At 44.0% G+C, this 17078-nt stretch overlaps 1 protein-coding gene and 1 long non-coding RNA gene across 2 annotated transcripts; one reads left to right on the forward strand and one right to left on the reverse strand.

Moving 5' to 3' along the window:
• Window positions 1–4682: 4682 nt before the first annotated feature.
• Window positions 4683–11177, reverse strand: LOC129706811 (transcription factor SOX-8-like). The gene is made up of 3 exons (XM_055651322.1): window positions 10254–11177; window positions 8240–8481; window positions 4683–6662 (listed from the first exon to the last, which is right to left on the reverse strand). Exons 1-3 carry the CDS (start codon window positions 10673–10675, stop codon window positions 5935–5937), a joined length of 1392 nt encoding a protein of 463 aa, XP_055507297.1. The 5' UTR covers window positions 10676–11177; the 3' UTR covers window positions 4683–5934.
• Window positions 11178–11311: 134 nt separating this feature from the next.
• LOC129706812 (uncharacterized) lies at window positions 11312–15087 on the forward strand. The gene is made up of 2 exons (XR_008725104.1): window positions 11312–11677; window positions 14638–15087. It is a non-coding gene; the product is annotated as an uncharacterized LOC129706812 (long non-coding RNA).
• The last annotated feature ends 1991 nt before the right edge of the window (window positions 15088–17078 follow it).

Below are 17078 nucleotides of genomic sequence, written 5' to 3' on the forward strand. Positions count from 1 at the left end.
AATTAACACCAATAATGATAGAAGCGATCCGCCTCTCTCATTGTATGTCATGTGTTAGTAATTCAGTCATGAATGAAGGAATGTGGCACTGTCAGAAGTTTATCATCTTTCAAAGAAGGAGTTACCCCAAGACTTCGATGTAAAGATCTCATGGATTGGTTTAAAAGAGGTTAATGATTTATTTCTTCCTGATTTTCAGACCAATATTTATCCCTCACCAAATATTCCTAAAATAATTCAAGTTGGAGTTGCCTGTGAGACATAGAAACATAGAAAATAGGTGCAGGAGGAGGCCATTTGGCCCTTCGAGCCATTCATTGTGATCATGGCTGAGCGTCCCCTATCAATAACCCGTGCCTGCCTTCTCCCCATATCCCTTGACTCCACTAGCCCCTAGATCTCTATCTAACTCTCTCTTAAATCCATCCAGTGACTTGGCCTCCACTGCCCTCTGTGGCAGGGAATTCCATAGATTCAGATTCACAAAGTTTTTTCTCACCTCAGTCTTAAATGACCTCCCCTTTATTCTAAGACTGTGGCCCCTGATTCTCGACTCGCCCAACATTGGTGTGTTCAGACTGGCAACCAGAGTTCATCAGTCCAACACAACTGAACGTACAGAGGGGTATAAAATCATGTGGCAGAGATAGAATGAAAGCACACAGTATTTTCCTAGCATAGGGAAATAAAGAGCTAGATGACATATGTTTAAGGTGAGAGGGGAACACTATAATAGGAACCTAAGGGGCAACTTTTCACACAGAATGTAGTGGGTATATGGAACAAGCTGCCAGAGGAAGTGGTGGAGGCAGGTACCATAACAACATTTAAAAGACATTTGCACATGGATAGAAAGGATTTAGATGGATGTGGATCAAATGCAGGAAACTGGGACTATCTTAAATGGACACAATCAACGTGGACTAGTTGGGTCAAAGGATTTGTTTCCATGCTGAACGACTCTATGACTTGATGACTGCACTTCATAGACTATTAAACACTTTGGGGCGTACTGAGATGGTGATGTGCACTATGTAGAGGGTTACCAAGTCTGTCTGGATCTATTATGGGAGGCTTTATCCTATAACATACTGCTTTGAAGCAAATGTTGTCACATCACTGAGTGATACAACATTAATGACTAATCTCCATCCAAGAGCCATATGGGAGGATAGCATGTTCAGAGCAGTTCCTGGGCACGAGGAAGTCCCATGTAAGAAGGATCCTGAGTTATAGGGAGACCCATGCAGAGAGGCTGAAGGGATCCCATGTGAGAAGGGCTCCTCTGTGGAAGAGGGTCACAAATGGCTGGGGCTTCTCAACACAACCTTTAATTTGGGTGTGACACCAGCTTCACGCCTTGATTTTGGACCTTGCCGGTGGTGGGGGATTATCTCTTATTTATCTCTCTCGTTCCTCTATGTTTCAGCCCACTCCGGGTGAGAAGGAAGGCAATTGCCACATCCAAACAGCTGCTCTGCTCCTTGCTTCAGACTGGAACATCTGATCCCACTGTGAACATTGCTAGTTCGTTCCCTACACTGGCATCCTCTGGGCTGGCTCAGTCTGTGCAATGACTGTGAACAATCTCCTCCTGCTGACAGAAAGTCATCTCCTGGGTTGCTCCCAGTAGACTCCTGGAGATTTATTTAATTCCCCCCTACTATCTGGGAGGGTTGGCAATCCTAATTATACAAGTCCGTTTAAGTAGCACATTGTCTCTGTCTCTGTGGTTAAATTTTATATATATATTGAGAGTCCGGGAGACCACATTTACATTGTCCCCGCAATTAAATTGGTTGCAGATGGACAAACCTCGGGCATTTCAGTTGGATGCCACACTGAAGTTCCACCCCATGCATGCCAAGCTGGTTTGAGAATGTTCTCTCCATTCATTTCAAGATATAATGATGGCTTTCAAATCCCATTAAGGCTGGCCCTCTCACTCTCCATGAGGTCTTGTCCTATCTATAATCCTCTTGGCTTTTTGCATTCTGGCCTCTTCCATTGCACAGTGAATTCCATTTCTCCACCATTCACAGCATTCTCTTCACAAACCCATCCCCAAAAACTTTCTAGACCCCCCCCCCCCCCTCTTCTCCACAACCATGATTTATGTCAGCTGCCTTAACATCTTATGTGGCTCAAGGGAACAGGATTTTGCGCAATAATATATGAGAGGCTTATGCCAACACAAGCTTTTTGGGCAAGAATTCAAAACCTCTAGCAGAAAACAGATAAGGTTGTTTATTCTATTCCCCTGTTAAATTGACAAAAGCCGTGATTCAGGAAATGGTTGGTTGTAATAGGCAGCTGACGGAGAGGCAACAGAAAAGCTGGGTGTGCGAATGAAATGTTAAACGTGCCAACAGAAAAAATGCAAAGGACAGCACAGTGGTGCAGCAAGAGGATTAGTTGCCTCACAGCTCCAGAGTCCCAGGTTCAATCCTGACCTTGGTTGTCAGCTGTTAGCGGGTAGAATTTGCACCTTTGCCCTGTGACCATGTGTGTCTTCTGTAAGCACTCTGCTTTTCTCCTGCCTTCTATAAGTGTTCAGTTTGGTAGATTAATTGCCCACTGTAAATTGCCACTAATAGATCGATGATGTGTGTGTGGGCGGAATAAAATGTGTTCCAGGGGGAAGAAATAGGAAGGTTGGGGGATTAAAATGACAATGTTATGGTTTGGAGGAAGCAAATGGGACAAAAGGTAAGCATTCAAGACTGTATTCACAAGCAAGGAAAAAAGGCCTTGGATAGGGTAGGAAAGCTTCATAGAGGGTCATTGGAGGGATCATGTTTTATTTTGCAGAGGGCATGGGAAGGTGATTGAAGACCATAGTTTGTAAAGGAAAGAGAATGTAATTATATCAGTGGTTGTAATTAAAGAAGTTATATCAATTCTCAGTTCAGTTGAATAAAATCCTGAAAATGCACGAATAACTACCATTCCCAAGACCACTTTAAAAATTGGTGACATAAAATAGGGCAATATTTGGAAACAGAGGAACGTTTGAATGAATATCTAATTAATTTGCTGGATTTAGCAATACACATCCTGAATGAATGTCCGCTGGTGAAATAAGAGCATTATTTTGTATATTTATCATAGTTTGCAGTCAAATTAATTGGATTTCATTTTGGCCTGAGAAACATTGGTAAATCTGGTAATAAGCAGTGTTGCTGGTTTACTGCTTCTGACTAAAAGAATAAAAAGCTAATGTTATATTGAATGGCAATTTGTATAAATATTGAGAGCTTTTGTTTAGTTCTATAAAGCCAGCAGTAATTAATGATGGAAGCTACATTTTCCGGCTCACTAGATGCAGATATTTATGTAAATCCACAAATTTCCATGATGGTTCTTTCAAGTTAATAAACTGGAGCATTTTCGGCCCTGTCAGATGAACATAAAATGTACGAGGTACTAATTGAAAGCATAGCAGGGAATTCTCAGTGTCCTCGTCAATATTTAATATTCAGCCAACATGACTAAGAATCATGATGTTTTATCATTATCACACTCATTGTAAAATATTTCTGGATGCAAATTTGGCCTTGCATGCTTCCAACATTTAAATAGTAATTGCTCCAAAAATAACTTGCGCACTGTGAATGTTTGGGTTACTCTGAGATCATGACAGATGATATAAAATGCATCTTTCAACTTACTTCGGATTACATACTCGAAGATAGCATGTGTGACAATTACACACAGTCCCTGCAACATGTTCTCAATAAGGTCCTTGCGAATAACATGACGCTTGTTGCAAAATATTAGCAGCCGGTAATTCACAATGAGCAATTGTGAGAATCTCCAGTATTGTATTCATCAGCTCCATGTCTGATGAGATTTAGCCGACATAGATGTTAAGAATTTAGCCTCCAAAAACAATTATGAAAACGCAAGATGTCAGAGTTTGCTTTCCATTCAATTAAACATCTCTGAGTAACCACCGAGTTTTCATATATTTTTTTAGAGGGTTGATTTTCACTTGGCTCAGATTTAGTAACTTTAGAAAAAGTCCTCTTCATTTTCTAGTGAGTGTTGGAATGTTAATGAAGGTTGTGAAGGGCACTTTGTTGATGAGAACCCTGTCTTTTTTTCCCCACAGCAAAGGTGAACAAGTTTTCTTGATTATGTTCCCTGGCTCTTCAAAAATTAAAAAAACATTGCTATTGAATAAAATATGTCAAACCTTTGCTAATACATTTTGCGTTTTTGGTAGATGTTTCTGAACCTCAATGCAATCAACATGATTCTTTCCAAATTAGAAAAGATCCACCAGGGGTCCATCAAACATAACTCCCTTTGTCTTTAATTCTTAAACTGTGTATTTAATCAATGCAACAAAACAATGTTTAGCTTAATTGTTCAGTCCTATTCCCTCATTCCAGGGCATAGGTTTAGAATATGGGATAAAAGGATTAGAGAGGATCTGAGGAAGATTTTTTTTCACCCTGAGAGTGGTTGCAATTATTTAAAACATAGTTAGATGAGCACTTGAATCACCAAGGCAAATAAGCTTACAAGCAAAGTAAACTTCTTAGCTTTTTGTAGATGGGTACTTGCTGGTCAGTGTAGACATTGGGGCCAAAGGGGCTGCGTCTGTGTCTGTGTCTTAACATTTCATTGTCTAATCCATGAGCTAATTATTTTTCTTAAAATTAGATGTCCCAACATACAGTAAAAAGCTTTGTTTTTAATCTTGACATTTTATCTGTACAAAAGTTAACATTGCTTAGTCAGAAATTATTCTGCATTCCTCTAAGAGAGGACTAGTACAAACAGAATGGTTAAGTTACAATTGATTTCTCAAACTTTATACAGTAAACAATTTGCAAAAAGGATTTGCCAAGAATATCTTTTTCAAAACAAACATTTTTTTCCAAAAATAGAAGTAAAAATTAACATAAATCTTTTTACTCTTGCAAACATTAAGGCACAAATTAGCATTTAAATGGAAAACAAGTTTATATGCTCAGCATACAATTGAAACTGGAGAACAAAAGACAGTATTAGACTACCCTATTCATCGACAGCATTTGTTAATATGGGTTCGGCTTTATTGTGGTGGAGAATTAAAAGATTCACAGCTTGTTGGCTAAAATATGTGGTCCCCAATAGTCCAAGTTGCCAAGGAACAAACTTTTGAAACTTCTCTGTTGGAAAAATTTGCCATTTTATCCAGAAACTGTGACAAAGACATGATTTCAAAGCGTGTAATATGTTTAGTAAGATATGGTTTTCACTCTGATTTAGAAAAAAATAAATTGGCATGTCATTCAAAAAAACTACCTCCCAAACCCATGGGAAATTAGTCAACTGATTCATTTTCCTTCAAGACACCCTTTCCATTATCACATGAATTCTTGATCGCACAAGAAAAAGACTAAATTTTTTTTTGCTTGAATTGTTCCAAGTAAAAAATGTAAAAATACATAAGATAAATACACACTTCAACAACTACAGTTCAGAAACAACACGTTTCAAAAATTTAGATATCCTCAACGCTTACATAACCTCTTTTCATAAACTTAGAAAATAAAACAAATTAGGGAAAAGAATAAAGATTTGCGGAGTCTGACCTATTTCATTCGAATGTAGTTTGTCCTCACAGAGGATCTCAGAGGTTTTCATTTCTCTCCGTCTTCGTGCTGGTAATCACTTCAGACCAAAGTTTTTGCCTTTTTCAAACAAAAAACTAAGTCACTGATGGTTGTCACTGGTCAGAATTGGCATCATTTGGATCAGCAGGCACTTAAAATGGAATGGTACAGTGCTCCACTCATTCAGTCTTTCATTAGTGCATAATGCCATGGAAGACTGATTAAGTCTCAAGGGTTCTTGAGATCATGCATCACCTAAACCTGCATTCCCCCCCCCCCCCTCCCTCCCTCCCTCCCAATATGTATCCTGGGAAATTACCTCTTCCTATGGCCTAGTCAGGGTTGTGTAGACAGGTTGGTCCCAGTTAGTCGGGCTGTGGGCTGGAGGAATGGAGAGGCTATTCAGAAGGGGTGATGCATAAGGACGGCGAGATGAATGAAAATAAGGGTACTGGTAGATGGTTGAAGGGTATCCGGAGTAAGGGTTGTAGTAATTGGGGCCTTGGATGTCAGAATAGTCACATTGGGAGCCAGGGAAGGCAGCAGCACTGGCACTGATGGGACTGCATCCCTGGCTGCTATAGGAACTATAATCGGTTTGTGGCGATGAGCCGTGATGTTGGTCGTTGTAGTGAGTTGGGCTCAGTTGTTCGGTCTTAATGTGCAGCCTTTGTTGGCTTGGTTCGCTGGAGACCGATGAGGAGGACGAGGAGGATGAGATGCTCTTATGGTTCCAGATGGCTTGGGCGGTGCTGCTGCTGGTTAGATAGGAAGCGCTGTAGGAGCCGCTCATGTTCGGTCCGTGGCTGTGGTCGGAGGGGAGGGGCACACCGTGGCCATTCAGTGGTAGGTATTGGTCAAACTCGTGGACGTCGAAGGTCTCTATGTTGTTGATGACCTCACTGCTCAGCTCGCTGATGTCCACGTTGCTGAAGTCAATGTTCTGGCGGCCGTTCTCCGGCATGCAGCGCCCCTCCCTCTTCAGCTCATGCTTGCCTGCGTGGAGGTCGGTTTTGGGAGTGGTGGGCGGAGTTGGGGGCCCTTGCGCGTGGCCTGGTTAAGAACAAAAGGACAGGCCTTTACTACAGAAGTCAGAAATAGAGCAATCAATTACACGACAGCCACGGGGAGTGGTGTTAACACTTAAAAAAAATTCACACAAAGCATTAGGAGGTCCCTGGGCTATTGAAACTGTGCAAGGTTTATCCCACCAGTCACTTCTTCATGCTCTTTCCTCACAATCCTCCCCCAACCCCACTACCCTTTCCAATGTATCTCAAATACCCTTCAAAAGTCACCACTGAACACGTTTCCAAGAGAGTGAAGAGTGTTTTATTGTCATATGTCCCTGATAGAACAATTAAATTTTAACTTGCAGTAGCACAATAGAAAATGTAAATATAGTGCACTGTAAACAATTTAATAAATGATAAAAAAAAGTTCAATGTGTATATATACACACACATACCCATATATATTATAAATGCACAAATACATATATATTATATACATTTTATGTAATAAATATATCTTTATAATATAAATATAAATATATAATATGAAATATAAAATGTATACATATATACGTGTGTATATACATATTATATATATATATGTATTATATGTATATATAATATGTATATATATATAAATATATATAGTAAATGTACACGCACACATTTCACAAATAATACGAAAGAGGACTAGGGCCCTCAGTGTCCCGAGACTGCTGCTGAATCTATTTTCCGCCGTCTCTTGTAGTAAGCCAAGCTGCACTGAACCATCTCCTCATCCCCGCTCTTCCAATAAGCCTCCCTGCCAACCGAAACCACCCACTTCATCACCCACATTATTTATCCTCCCCTTTAACCTTCTCTGCTGGTAGGAAGACAGCATCAGTTTCTCTCATCTTCCCGCCGAACCTTATGCCACCAGTTGGAATATTTTCGCAATTATGCGAATAAGTGTATTGAAAGCACAAATAAATGAAAAGTCCCAACAATTCGTTTTGTACACGGGGTTAATGTAAGTTAGAGGGTCCAAACTGTCTCTTTCGTTAACTCCCACCGTTTTGTCCCGAGGGCCAAATCCGTGGTGAATCGGGAACGTGTACAGGTGACAGCATTCGGGAAGGGAAGTGAACCTTTTGACCCCGGTAGATGGAGACATTTTTCAGAAAAGCGAAGGATCTTCCAGCTGAAACGTCAACTGTCTTTCTTCCCACAGACGCGGCCTGACCCGCTGAGTAGTCCCAGCATTTTCTGTTTTTTATTGTAAATGGAGACAATTTTTTTGTCTCTCAATGGACAACGCAACAGGGCCAGAAACTCCTCAACCCAAACCAATCATTGTGGTATCTCTTGAATAAAGACTGGGCGCTGTTAACTTTGAGACCAGGCTAAGTTGCATTCTGATAAACTCGGGAGTTCTTCGGTGCAAGATGCTTAAGCAAAATGACCAGGGCGTTAAATGGTTAAACGACCAGTTAGTCGATGTGACTGCTCGGACCTGCGCTGTTATCCTCGCTCGCTTTCTTGGCTTTGTCACTGGAGTAGCGCACCCCTCCAACTCCCAACCACAACCGCTCGCAAGACCCCAGCCCTCCAACACTCCAGCGGCTGCTCGCTCACCTGCGTGCTCGGGCGGGTGTTGGCCGTCGGAGGTCACCCTCGCCGCCGTCAGGCCCTCCTTGTACATCTGCCCGACGGCCAGGTGGTTCTGATCGGCGCCCTGCTCCGAGTCGGCCGGGCCGTTCTTCACGCTCTTCCTGCGGCGGGGCTGGTACTTGTAGTCGGGATGGTCCTTCTTGTGCTGCACCCGCAAGCGCTCCGCCTCTTCCACAAAGGGACGCTTCTCGCTCTCGCTCAGCAAGCTGTGGAAGGAAGGCAAGGGCAGTGGGTCAGTCGCGGCTTGGCAGAAACCCCAGCCAGCAGAACCCACTCTCTAGCCCGCTCGTTCCACAGATCCCCCCACCCCACTCCCCCCCGGGACATTCAACCTGTTGAATCTTCTCGAAACCCGAAACTTGGCTAGGTCCTTCTCTCCAACGATCGCTGCCCTGACCCGCCTGAGTTGCTCCAGCATTTTGTGGGCGGATCTTCAATGTGAAAAGGGCGGGCCGTCACATCTTGCGCAGCTCCATCTCTCCAAGGACCCTCGCCCGCCAGCCAGCGTCCTGCTCATCTGCATCTCACAAGATCCGTTCTGATCGGCCCTGCCCTGTCGGAGGGCCCGGGATGCGCTCCGAGTCGAAATGCACCCGCCACAGGAACCCTTCCTCCGGCGGGGCTGGTACTTGTAGTCGGGATGGTCCTTCTTGTGCTGCACCCGCAAGCGCTCCGCCTCTTCCACAAAGGGACGCTTCTCGCTCTCGCTCAGCAAGCTGTGGAAGGAAGGCAAGGGCAGTGGGTCAGTCGCGGCTTGGCAGAAACCCCAGCCAGCAGAACCCACTCTCTAGCCCGCTCTTTCCACAGATGCCCCCCACCCACTACCCCCCTGGGATATTCTACCTTTGAAATCTCGACCCGAAACGTTGCCTAGTCCTTCTCTCCAACGATGCTGCCTGACCCGCTGAGTTGCTCCAGCATTTTGTGTCTATCTTCAATGTGAAACAGCGTCTGCAGTTCATTCATACACGTAACTCCACCTCGCGTCCACCCATCACCTTGACCGATAACAAAGACTGATAATGAACGAATTGGGGATTTCAGACCGGACAAACGTTCCCCCCACATAAAACTTGTGTGATCTATATCAGCGTCCACAGAGGTTTCAATAGAAAAGCCTATCTTCCTTCCACAAAGGTCCCCGCGAATCGCCAGTTGCAGTTTTTACATGCTAAGCACGTTAGCTTCCCGCTCGCTGCATCTCTCGGCTCGCAGGTCCTTGCAAAGGGGTTAGAGGGTTCGACGGCCGCTCCGCCCGCTAAAACCTGCTCAATATTTGGGGAGAGGGAGAGGGAGGGGGGGCTCAACGGAGGGATCACCAACCAACTCGGTAGGCTGAAGATAGACACAAAATGCTGGAATAACTCAGTGGGACGTTTCGGGTCGAGACCCTTCTTCAGACTGGCTGAAGCCTTCTCGTCCACCGATCTCAAGACGGACCCATATTCGAGCGCTGCGTGATGCGCTTGGATTGTACTCGGAGTCGGGGTTGGGATCGAATCAAAGAAAGTCACAGAGCCGAGGGGCTTGACCCAGCCCGGGGCAGGCTGTCGGATCTGTCTTGGCTCGTTATCCCAGCGGATTCAGCCTGGCGGAGGGCGAGGGAGAGATTGCCACCGACAAAGGCATGAAACAAAAATAAACAAACGCTGTCTTAAAAATTAGGGTGTAGTGGTTCTAATATATTTTAATACGGCAGAGAAATGTTCCAATTTTTTTTAAGGTATTTAGCCGAGCCCGTGGATGGGGAAGGAGAGGAGGGGATGGGGGTGGTGGTTGTGGGGGGAGAGGAGGGGGTGAGAATGCCACACCGGGCCGTTGTGCAGGTGGGGAAGGCAGGCTCTGCTCCTGGTTCGGGATCAGCTCCCGCGGACCATGTCTCCCCGATTCCCCGGGGGAGGGAGGGGGGAGAATCCGCGTGGGTGTCCCACACAAACCGCAAACACATAGCGCGGCACAAGCCGGGCGCGACCCTTACCGCCAGAGTTTGCCCAGGGTTTTGCTGAGTTCGGCGTTGTGGAGGTGCGGGTACTGGTCGGCGAGTTTGCGGCGAGCGGCTTGAGCCCACACCATGAAGGCGTTCATGGGTCTCTTCACGTGGGGCTTGTTCTTGGACGTGCCGTTTATCCTCACCGGCATCGGCACCAGAGTCCAGTCGTAGCCCTTCAGCACTTGACTGACCGCCTCTCGGATGCAGGCGGGGAAGCGCTCGTCCTCCTCGCCGTCCAGCTTCTTGTTGGCCACGGCAGCGGGCAGCGAGCGGCAGCCGTCCTCCGCCTGGGTCTCGCCTTCAGACACCGACCCCGGCGACCCAACCGACTCGCTGTCGGAGCCGCTGCACCCGGGGCTGCAGCCCGTGTCGGCCGCTGCCTGCCCGCCTTCCTCCGTCATATTCAGCATCGACTTGGCAAACCGGTTCACCGCAGCCGCCAGGGGTGCATTTAACTCGCGAGAAACCCGAAGCGACGCGACTCGACTCGACTCGACTCTCCAAAAAGGGCAAATTAAGATGCGATAAAGATGAATGTTCAACTCTGCCGTTTCAGACTCGATCTCTCCACATTAAAGCCACGTGCTTCGATTCGAGGGGGTGTGGGGTTTAAATGAGACAATGCTGGAGAAAGATTTCGCTGAGCATGGAGATAAGGAGGCTGTTGTGGACAGGCTCAGTGTCAAGTCGCCTTCTATACGCGCCGGGCGGCTGCTCAGGAAAACTTGGGGAAAGAAACTTTTGTCAGAAGTTTGTTTACGGCTGCTATATCAGTCCCGGGCTACGAATCCCTGATTGGCCCGAGTGTACCCACGTCTCTGGGATTGGCTCCATTCGCTAAAGAGAGGAGGTAGTCTCTTGAATGAGCGACCCGGTTTGGGGTTTTTTTTTAAGTCCCAACGCCCCGCTGTTATTTTTTTTTTTAACGATTTAAATATTAAACGGCCGCCCTCACTAAGAATCTTCTGGCAAGATGGAAGATATTTTTCATCTTGCAAAGTCGATTCACGAAACATTTCAGTGCATGTGCTACCTCAATTAGCTCTTATTTCTCTGCGAACAGAAACGAGAGCTGAAATCTCAGTGGTGTGGATCATATTTGTGTATGTTCGGAGCCATGCATTATTTTTTAAAACAAAACGTTTAGTTGCAATGTGCATTTTCCACGCTATGCGGCTCGCTTATCCTGTTGCCCGACCTTTAAAGCGAGTGAACACACCGAAGGCGTCGTTTATAAATCAGACCCTTCAGAAATGAATGGCAAATTATGTATCATGCGATGTGTAGACCGGACAGTGGCGATGTGCTTGCTAAAGTGGATATTTCATCTTTAAATTGAATTAAACGGGAACCCAAGGAAAACTGCCACTAAACTTTCGACCATATCGATTGCTTCTTTGCTTCTTAACGTGGTAAGTAACTTACACGCGTATGAGCTCAATGTCTCCCTCCCGCTCTCACTCACTGTCTGACGACCTCTCTCTGTCTCCATCTATCTCTCTCTGTGTCCATCTATCTCTCTGTCTGTCTCTGACCCCCCCCCCTCTCTCTCACACTCCCTCTCCTTCTCTATCTCTGTCTCTCTCTTTCTCTCTCTCTCTGTAATCTCTCTCTCTCTGTCTATATCTGTTTCTTTCTCTCTCTCTCTTTCTGTCTCTCTCTCCCTCTCTCTCTCTCTCTCCTCTCTTTCCCTTTTTTATGACCCACTGCAGCATTTAAACCTGCATTGAGTGTTTCCCCGGGGTAGTCAGGGAACCTTTGTGAGTGTTGGTGTTACCCGTCGCGAGGGTTGGCCCAGTATGTTATCGCCGAATCCCTGTCCCCTGCTCCCACTAGTTTACCAAACACCAGGCAATGTTTCCCAAAGCTTGAAGCTGGGTTATTATATAGCGGAGGAGCTGGTGTGTAACCTCTCCCTGGCGACAAAGCAGCTTAGTGATTTGGTCTACTGTTGCAACATTATTAACGCTCTATAGTCTGAATGTGGACAAGTTATTATTTATGTTTTCAGTGCGCATTCGGTTCGGTAAGAACGTGTTAATACATGGATTGTTTTCTAGACTGGAGTCTTTATGAAGCTAATATTAAAAAGAGTTTTGCCAGATAAGTAGAAGACATGATAATTTTATTACAATCGATGTTTATTATTTCACGTTAATTTCTAAAGAATTGATTTCAGAGAGTATTGATGGATTTCTCCCTTCCCATTACAGTTCAATTTTCTTCTCCTCTGTCCCTTCTGTGATATGGGTCTCGCCATATCCATCTGTGGAAGGTTACATCCAGAAACATTGTGAAGGTGTGAATGCTGGTGAATCCAAAAAGTGTCTCGACCCGGAAGGTCACCCATTCCTTCTCCCCAGAGATGCTGACTGTCCCGCTGAGTTACTCCAACTTTTTGTGTCTATCCAAATGTATTACTTGCTACAACTTTTGACCAAAGTTATAAATAGCGTGGGGTCATCCAAACTGTATAGGAATTATTTTTTCAGAATATCTTTGAGGTTTCCTTTGGGGTCATTTCCCCTCCTGACACCTGTCATATAATTCGAGTAAAACTCCAAGAATTTGCAACGGAGAAGTGTTTACACATTTTTTTTGCCACTTTCCACAATACTTACAATCTGCTTTTTTTCTGTTATAGTCTGGAGCGAGAGCGTCTGCTATGTGGCTTAGAAATCTTGCGTTGTTTAACACAAACTCAGAGGACCTTGGGGGGTAACTTGAATGCTGAGCTGTTTACAAGCGTGTAAACGAAACTCGACTTAATGGTGCGGCTTATAATGTTGATCTCCACATTAAATATGTTTAATGCAGAGGGTATGCATCTCCTTATAAACACGTCTCGAAAAATATATGGACTAAACTATTGGGGCATTTTATGATAAAATTATCAAAAATTACACTCACTCTCGTTACCTGAGATGGAAGGCAGTAAGATGACCTTTTAAAAAAGATCGATAAAAATGTGAGGAAATATGAACGTCCATTGGTGCCGGCTAACTGCTTTGTTCATGGGGTGAAAATGACAATCAGATGATGATCGATTGGTGTCCGGCTCTGTTCGTGAGGTGGTGTTTGGCGGACCTTCATGACAACTGCCCAAATGCATTCTAATATAAGTGTGTTGCCTTGGCTTGGTGCTGTGTTGAAGAAAAAATGGCAAAATCGACAAAACTTATTTAAAAGACACCAGAAACCGTTGGCACCGTTTGTTTTCTAAACGATGGGGACCGGGTGCTGGTTTTTCCCGAATTGAATTATGAACCAAATTAACACCAGTGCGAAACGACCTTGGGGACTTTCTTGGGACATACAGTAGCTTTCTGCGAGGATTGGCGTTTGATCTGGACCGATACTGAATGTTGTCAGGGTTTTGTTAAAGTGAAACAAGATTCATTACGAAAGATAACAAGAGTGCAGAATGTCCAGGCGGATGTCGCTGTCTTAGTTTGCCAAGTATATATATATAGATTGGTTTGATTGTTAATGTTTTCACAAGATGGACTTGGGTAGACTATCGATCAAAGGCTAGCCCTATGGGTATTCGGAGTGGTTGAGAGAAAAACAAAAACCAGGAACAATGTTGCGTATCGTTGCTGCTGGGATGAAGGGTGGAATTATTTTGATATTTTTCCAACTGGGATCTAATTGTCCGCGGGATCCTTAACGAATCCCAGGCGGCTGTACAGCCAAACAAAAATATCGAAGTGGTCTTAATTGATTCTGTATGGGTCTGAGGCAGTTTATCACAAAACATGAAGGTTCACGGCAGAGAATTGGGAGGCAGAGAGTTTAGTTTTAATCGGGAAGAGAGTGGGGCCTGAACACCCAGATGCGAATCGTACATTTCCTGCTTCTAGGTTTCATGAAAGAATTGTCCAGTGTTCAACTGTGGGCAGGTTACCTTTCACGGTTATCTTTCGCTGCGCTTTCTGCTCCATTGTTAACGGGGAATGGTGATAATTTAGGATGGTCTAACTCTAGTTAACAATCTTGTCAACAAAACTCAGGTACGCTGCAGGTCTGGGTCCCCATGCACTGACTAGACACACGGAAGTTCGCGTTGTCTGATCACACGGCGAGTGTGCTCTCTCGGCTGCACACTAGCGGGAACGTCTGAAGAGGCCCGTGCAATGTTTTGATCTGCATACGCGTCTAATTATATACCTTTGCGCCGACAGAAGTGCTTAAGATCGCGTGTCAGTTAAAAAGCACAGGCAGGTCTACAGTTTAACAGAAATACACAAACGTGCTATTTTGTCAATTCTGCGGTTATGTGGAAGAAATTTGGATTACTGCATACAAATTAGCAAACAAAAAGGCAGTTATGGATAAATAGAAACTAATGCGATGTTATTCTTCTGATCAGGTTCCAGGCGGAATTCCCGCCAGTTCTTCCACCCAGCACGCGATATATCAGAGCGCACCGACTGCATACAGTTCGTTCATCTTCTCCTCTCTTGCACTGAGTAACATCGGACCAGGTCAAAGCTCTTTAAAGGTAGACAAAAATGCTGGAGAAACTCAGCGGGTGAGGCAGCATCTATGGAGCGAAGGAAATAGGCAACGTTTCGGGTCGAACCCCTTCTTCAGACTGAACTTTGTTTTACACATCAGGTTTTATACGGCCGTGCTCTTGATATTTTGGAGTAGTTTCTGTATATAATCAATCAGTTAATCGATGTCCCACTTCTGTTAGAATTGATTAATTGTGCTGTACATTTCGCACAGTGCATTTCGCTAAACATTAAAACAATTACTGCAATGTATTATTTTTGCATTTTATAAATAAATAAATAAGCCACCCATGTGAAAAGAACGGGGATGCCTGCCTGCTAGCTTATTCTTTATGTTGGTAACGAAATCATATTCTCCAAAGAACGTTGTTACAGTAACAACGATCCACGTTACAAACTGAATGCAAGCAATTTTCCTCATTGTTTCCAAGTTTAGGACGCATATTTTAACGGTTTCATTTCTCTAACTGGAGGAGAAAATATACAAAAATCAGAGTTGAGAGTTTACGTGTCGCCCTGTGAATATTGTGTTACTAAATGTTGGCTAAGATACCCATGAATAAATTCACATCGGTTTTATAAAAGGCGCTGGAATTTCAACAAAAAAAATATCCGCCCGCTGCAAATTTCCCATTAAAAATGATTTTACATTGCAGATTTAAATTTTATTCTTAACCCCCCCAACCATAGAATGCTGGTCTGTTGTGATGGACATTCAGATGGACATGGATGCGCCAGTTGTCAGGACTCTTGAACTGCTCGCGATGAATTGCTGATATTTCGTTTTGAACGATAGTCACTTATTGAAACAACTAAATTTTGAACGACGCATTCACGGCTCCTTGCAACTCATACCCCCAATAGTAGCCACCAGTTGATTCCATTCTAGTTCCCGATATGATTGACTTGGATATGTCGGGTATCGATAGCTACCCACTATCTGGAATGAATAAAGTACTGCTTACGTATTTACTGAAATAGTTTCAGAAATCATTCCTTTCCGAATGAAAGACATAAAATAAAACAATTTTGTCAGCTACAGACGTGTTTATTCATAAGTATCCAGACCTTTTCCAGATGTATCAATATTTTCGCTAGTATCGGAATTTAACGCGATTTAAACCTATTACAACAGCATAAAACAACACAAAAGACTGAAAATACACAATAAATCACTGGCTTAAATAGTCATAAAATTATAAACATGGGCAATGAACACCATGTCGTCCTGTACCTAACTTACACAGGCCATGCTATAGTAACTCAGCGGGACAGGCAGCATCTCTGGGTACAAGGAATGGGTGACGTTTCGGGTCGAGACCCTTCTTCAAACTGAAGGGTTCCAGCATTTTGTGTCCACCTTCGGTGTAAACCGGCATCGGCAGTTCCTTCCTACACATTTCGTCTGCCCCACTGCGAAATCTCCTCAAGGTATGCCTGCTTTGAAGAGTCTGAAGAAGGGTCTCGACCCATTCCTTCTATCCAGAGATGCTGCCTGCCCCGCTGAGTTACTCCAGCTTTCCTTGTCTATCTTCTGTGAAAACCAGCATCCGCAGTTCCTTCCTGCACCGCCACCAGTTATATGTAACTTTGCCTATCTTTCCATCAAAAGTACTTCGTTTTTTGTTGCAGGGAGAGCCTTCGATGAATTCATTTTTAAAATGTATTTACAGAGCGATTGAGCTGCACAACATGCAGTTGTTTTTCACCTCTTCAGTTGCTATCGTCTTTATTTTGTTCCGTGTGCCTAATTAAGTTGTATTAATATATTAAATAAATACGCACGCTATTTAACTTCTTTATTCGCTGTTAAGGTCAGGTGTGTTGTAGTATTTGGATGCCAGATAATTGCAAAACCTCATTGACTGACCGTCCGATTCGCTACATTCCCACGCAGTTATAATGTATAAGATACCGTAGATTTGATGTTTGTCACCATAATAATTAATACTAGTCGGGTCATCTCACCTACTGGTGACCGGGACAGATTGACTAATTTTGGCTCATTAATCATTTGGACTTGAAGGCAATCAAATGAAACAATCTAGGGGGCAGCAGAACAGGCCAGCTCACTGGCCGCTGTATTTACTGTATTACACTTCTAAGGATATGGATGCACAAATCTTTTCGTTCACAACTTTAGAAGTGGCCAGGACAATTAATGTCCATTTCGGTCAATTTCGGCGTTGAAGTCGTGTATTTCTTTCTAAAAGTTCATACCATTCAATCCAAAAAAATATTGAAAGAAATGTTGCAAATGTTGAGTACGGTTTGCATTAATGTGTGTACGTTA

This window comes from Leucoraja erinacea, chromosome 20, assembly GCF_028641065.1.
Source record: "Leucoraja erinacea ecotype New England chromosome 20, Leri_hhj_1, whole genome shotgun sequence".
Classification (NCBI taxonomy): Eukaryota; Metazoa; Chordata; class Chondrichthyes; order Rajiformes; family Rajidae; genus Leucoraja; species Leucoraja erinaceus.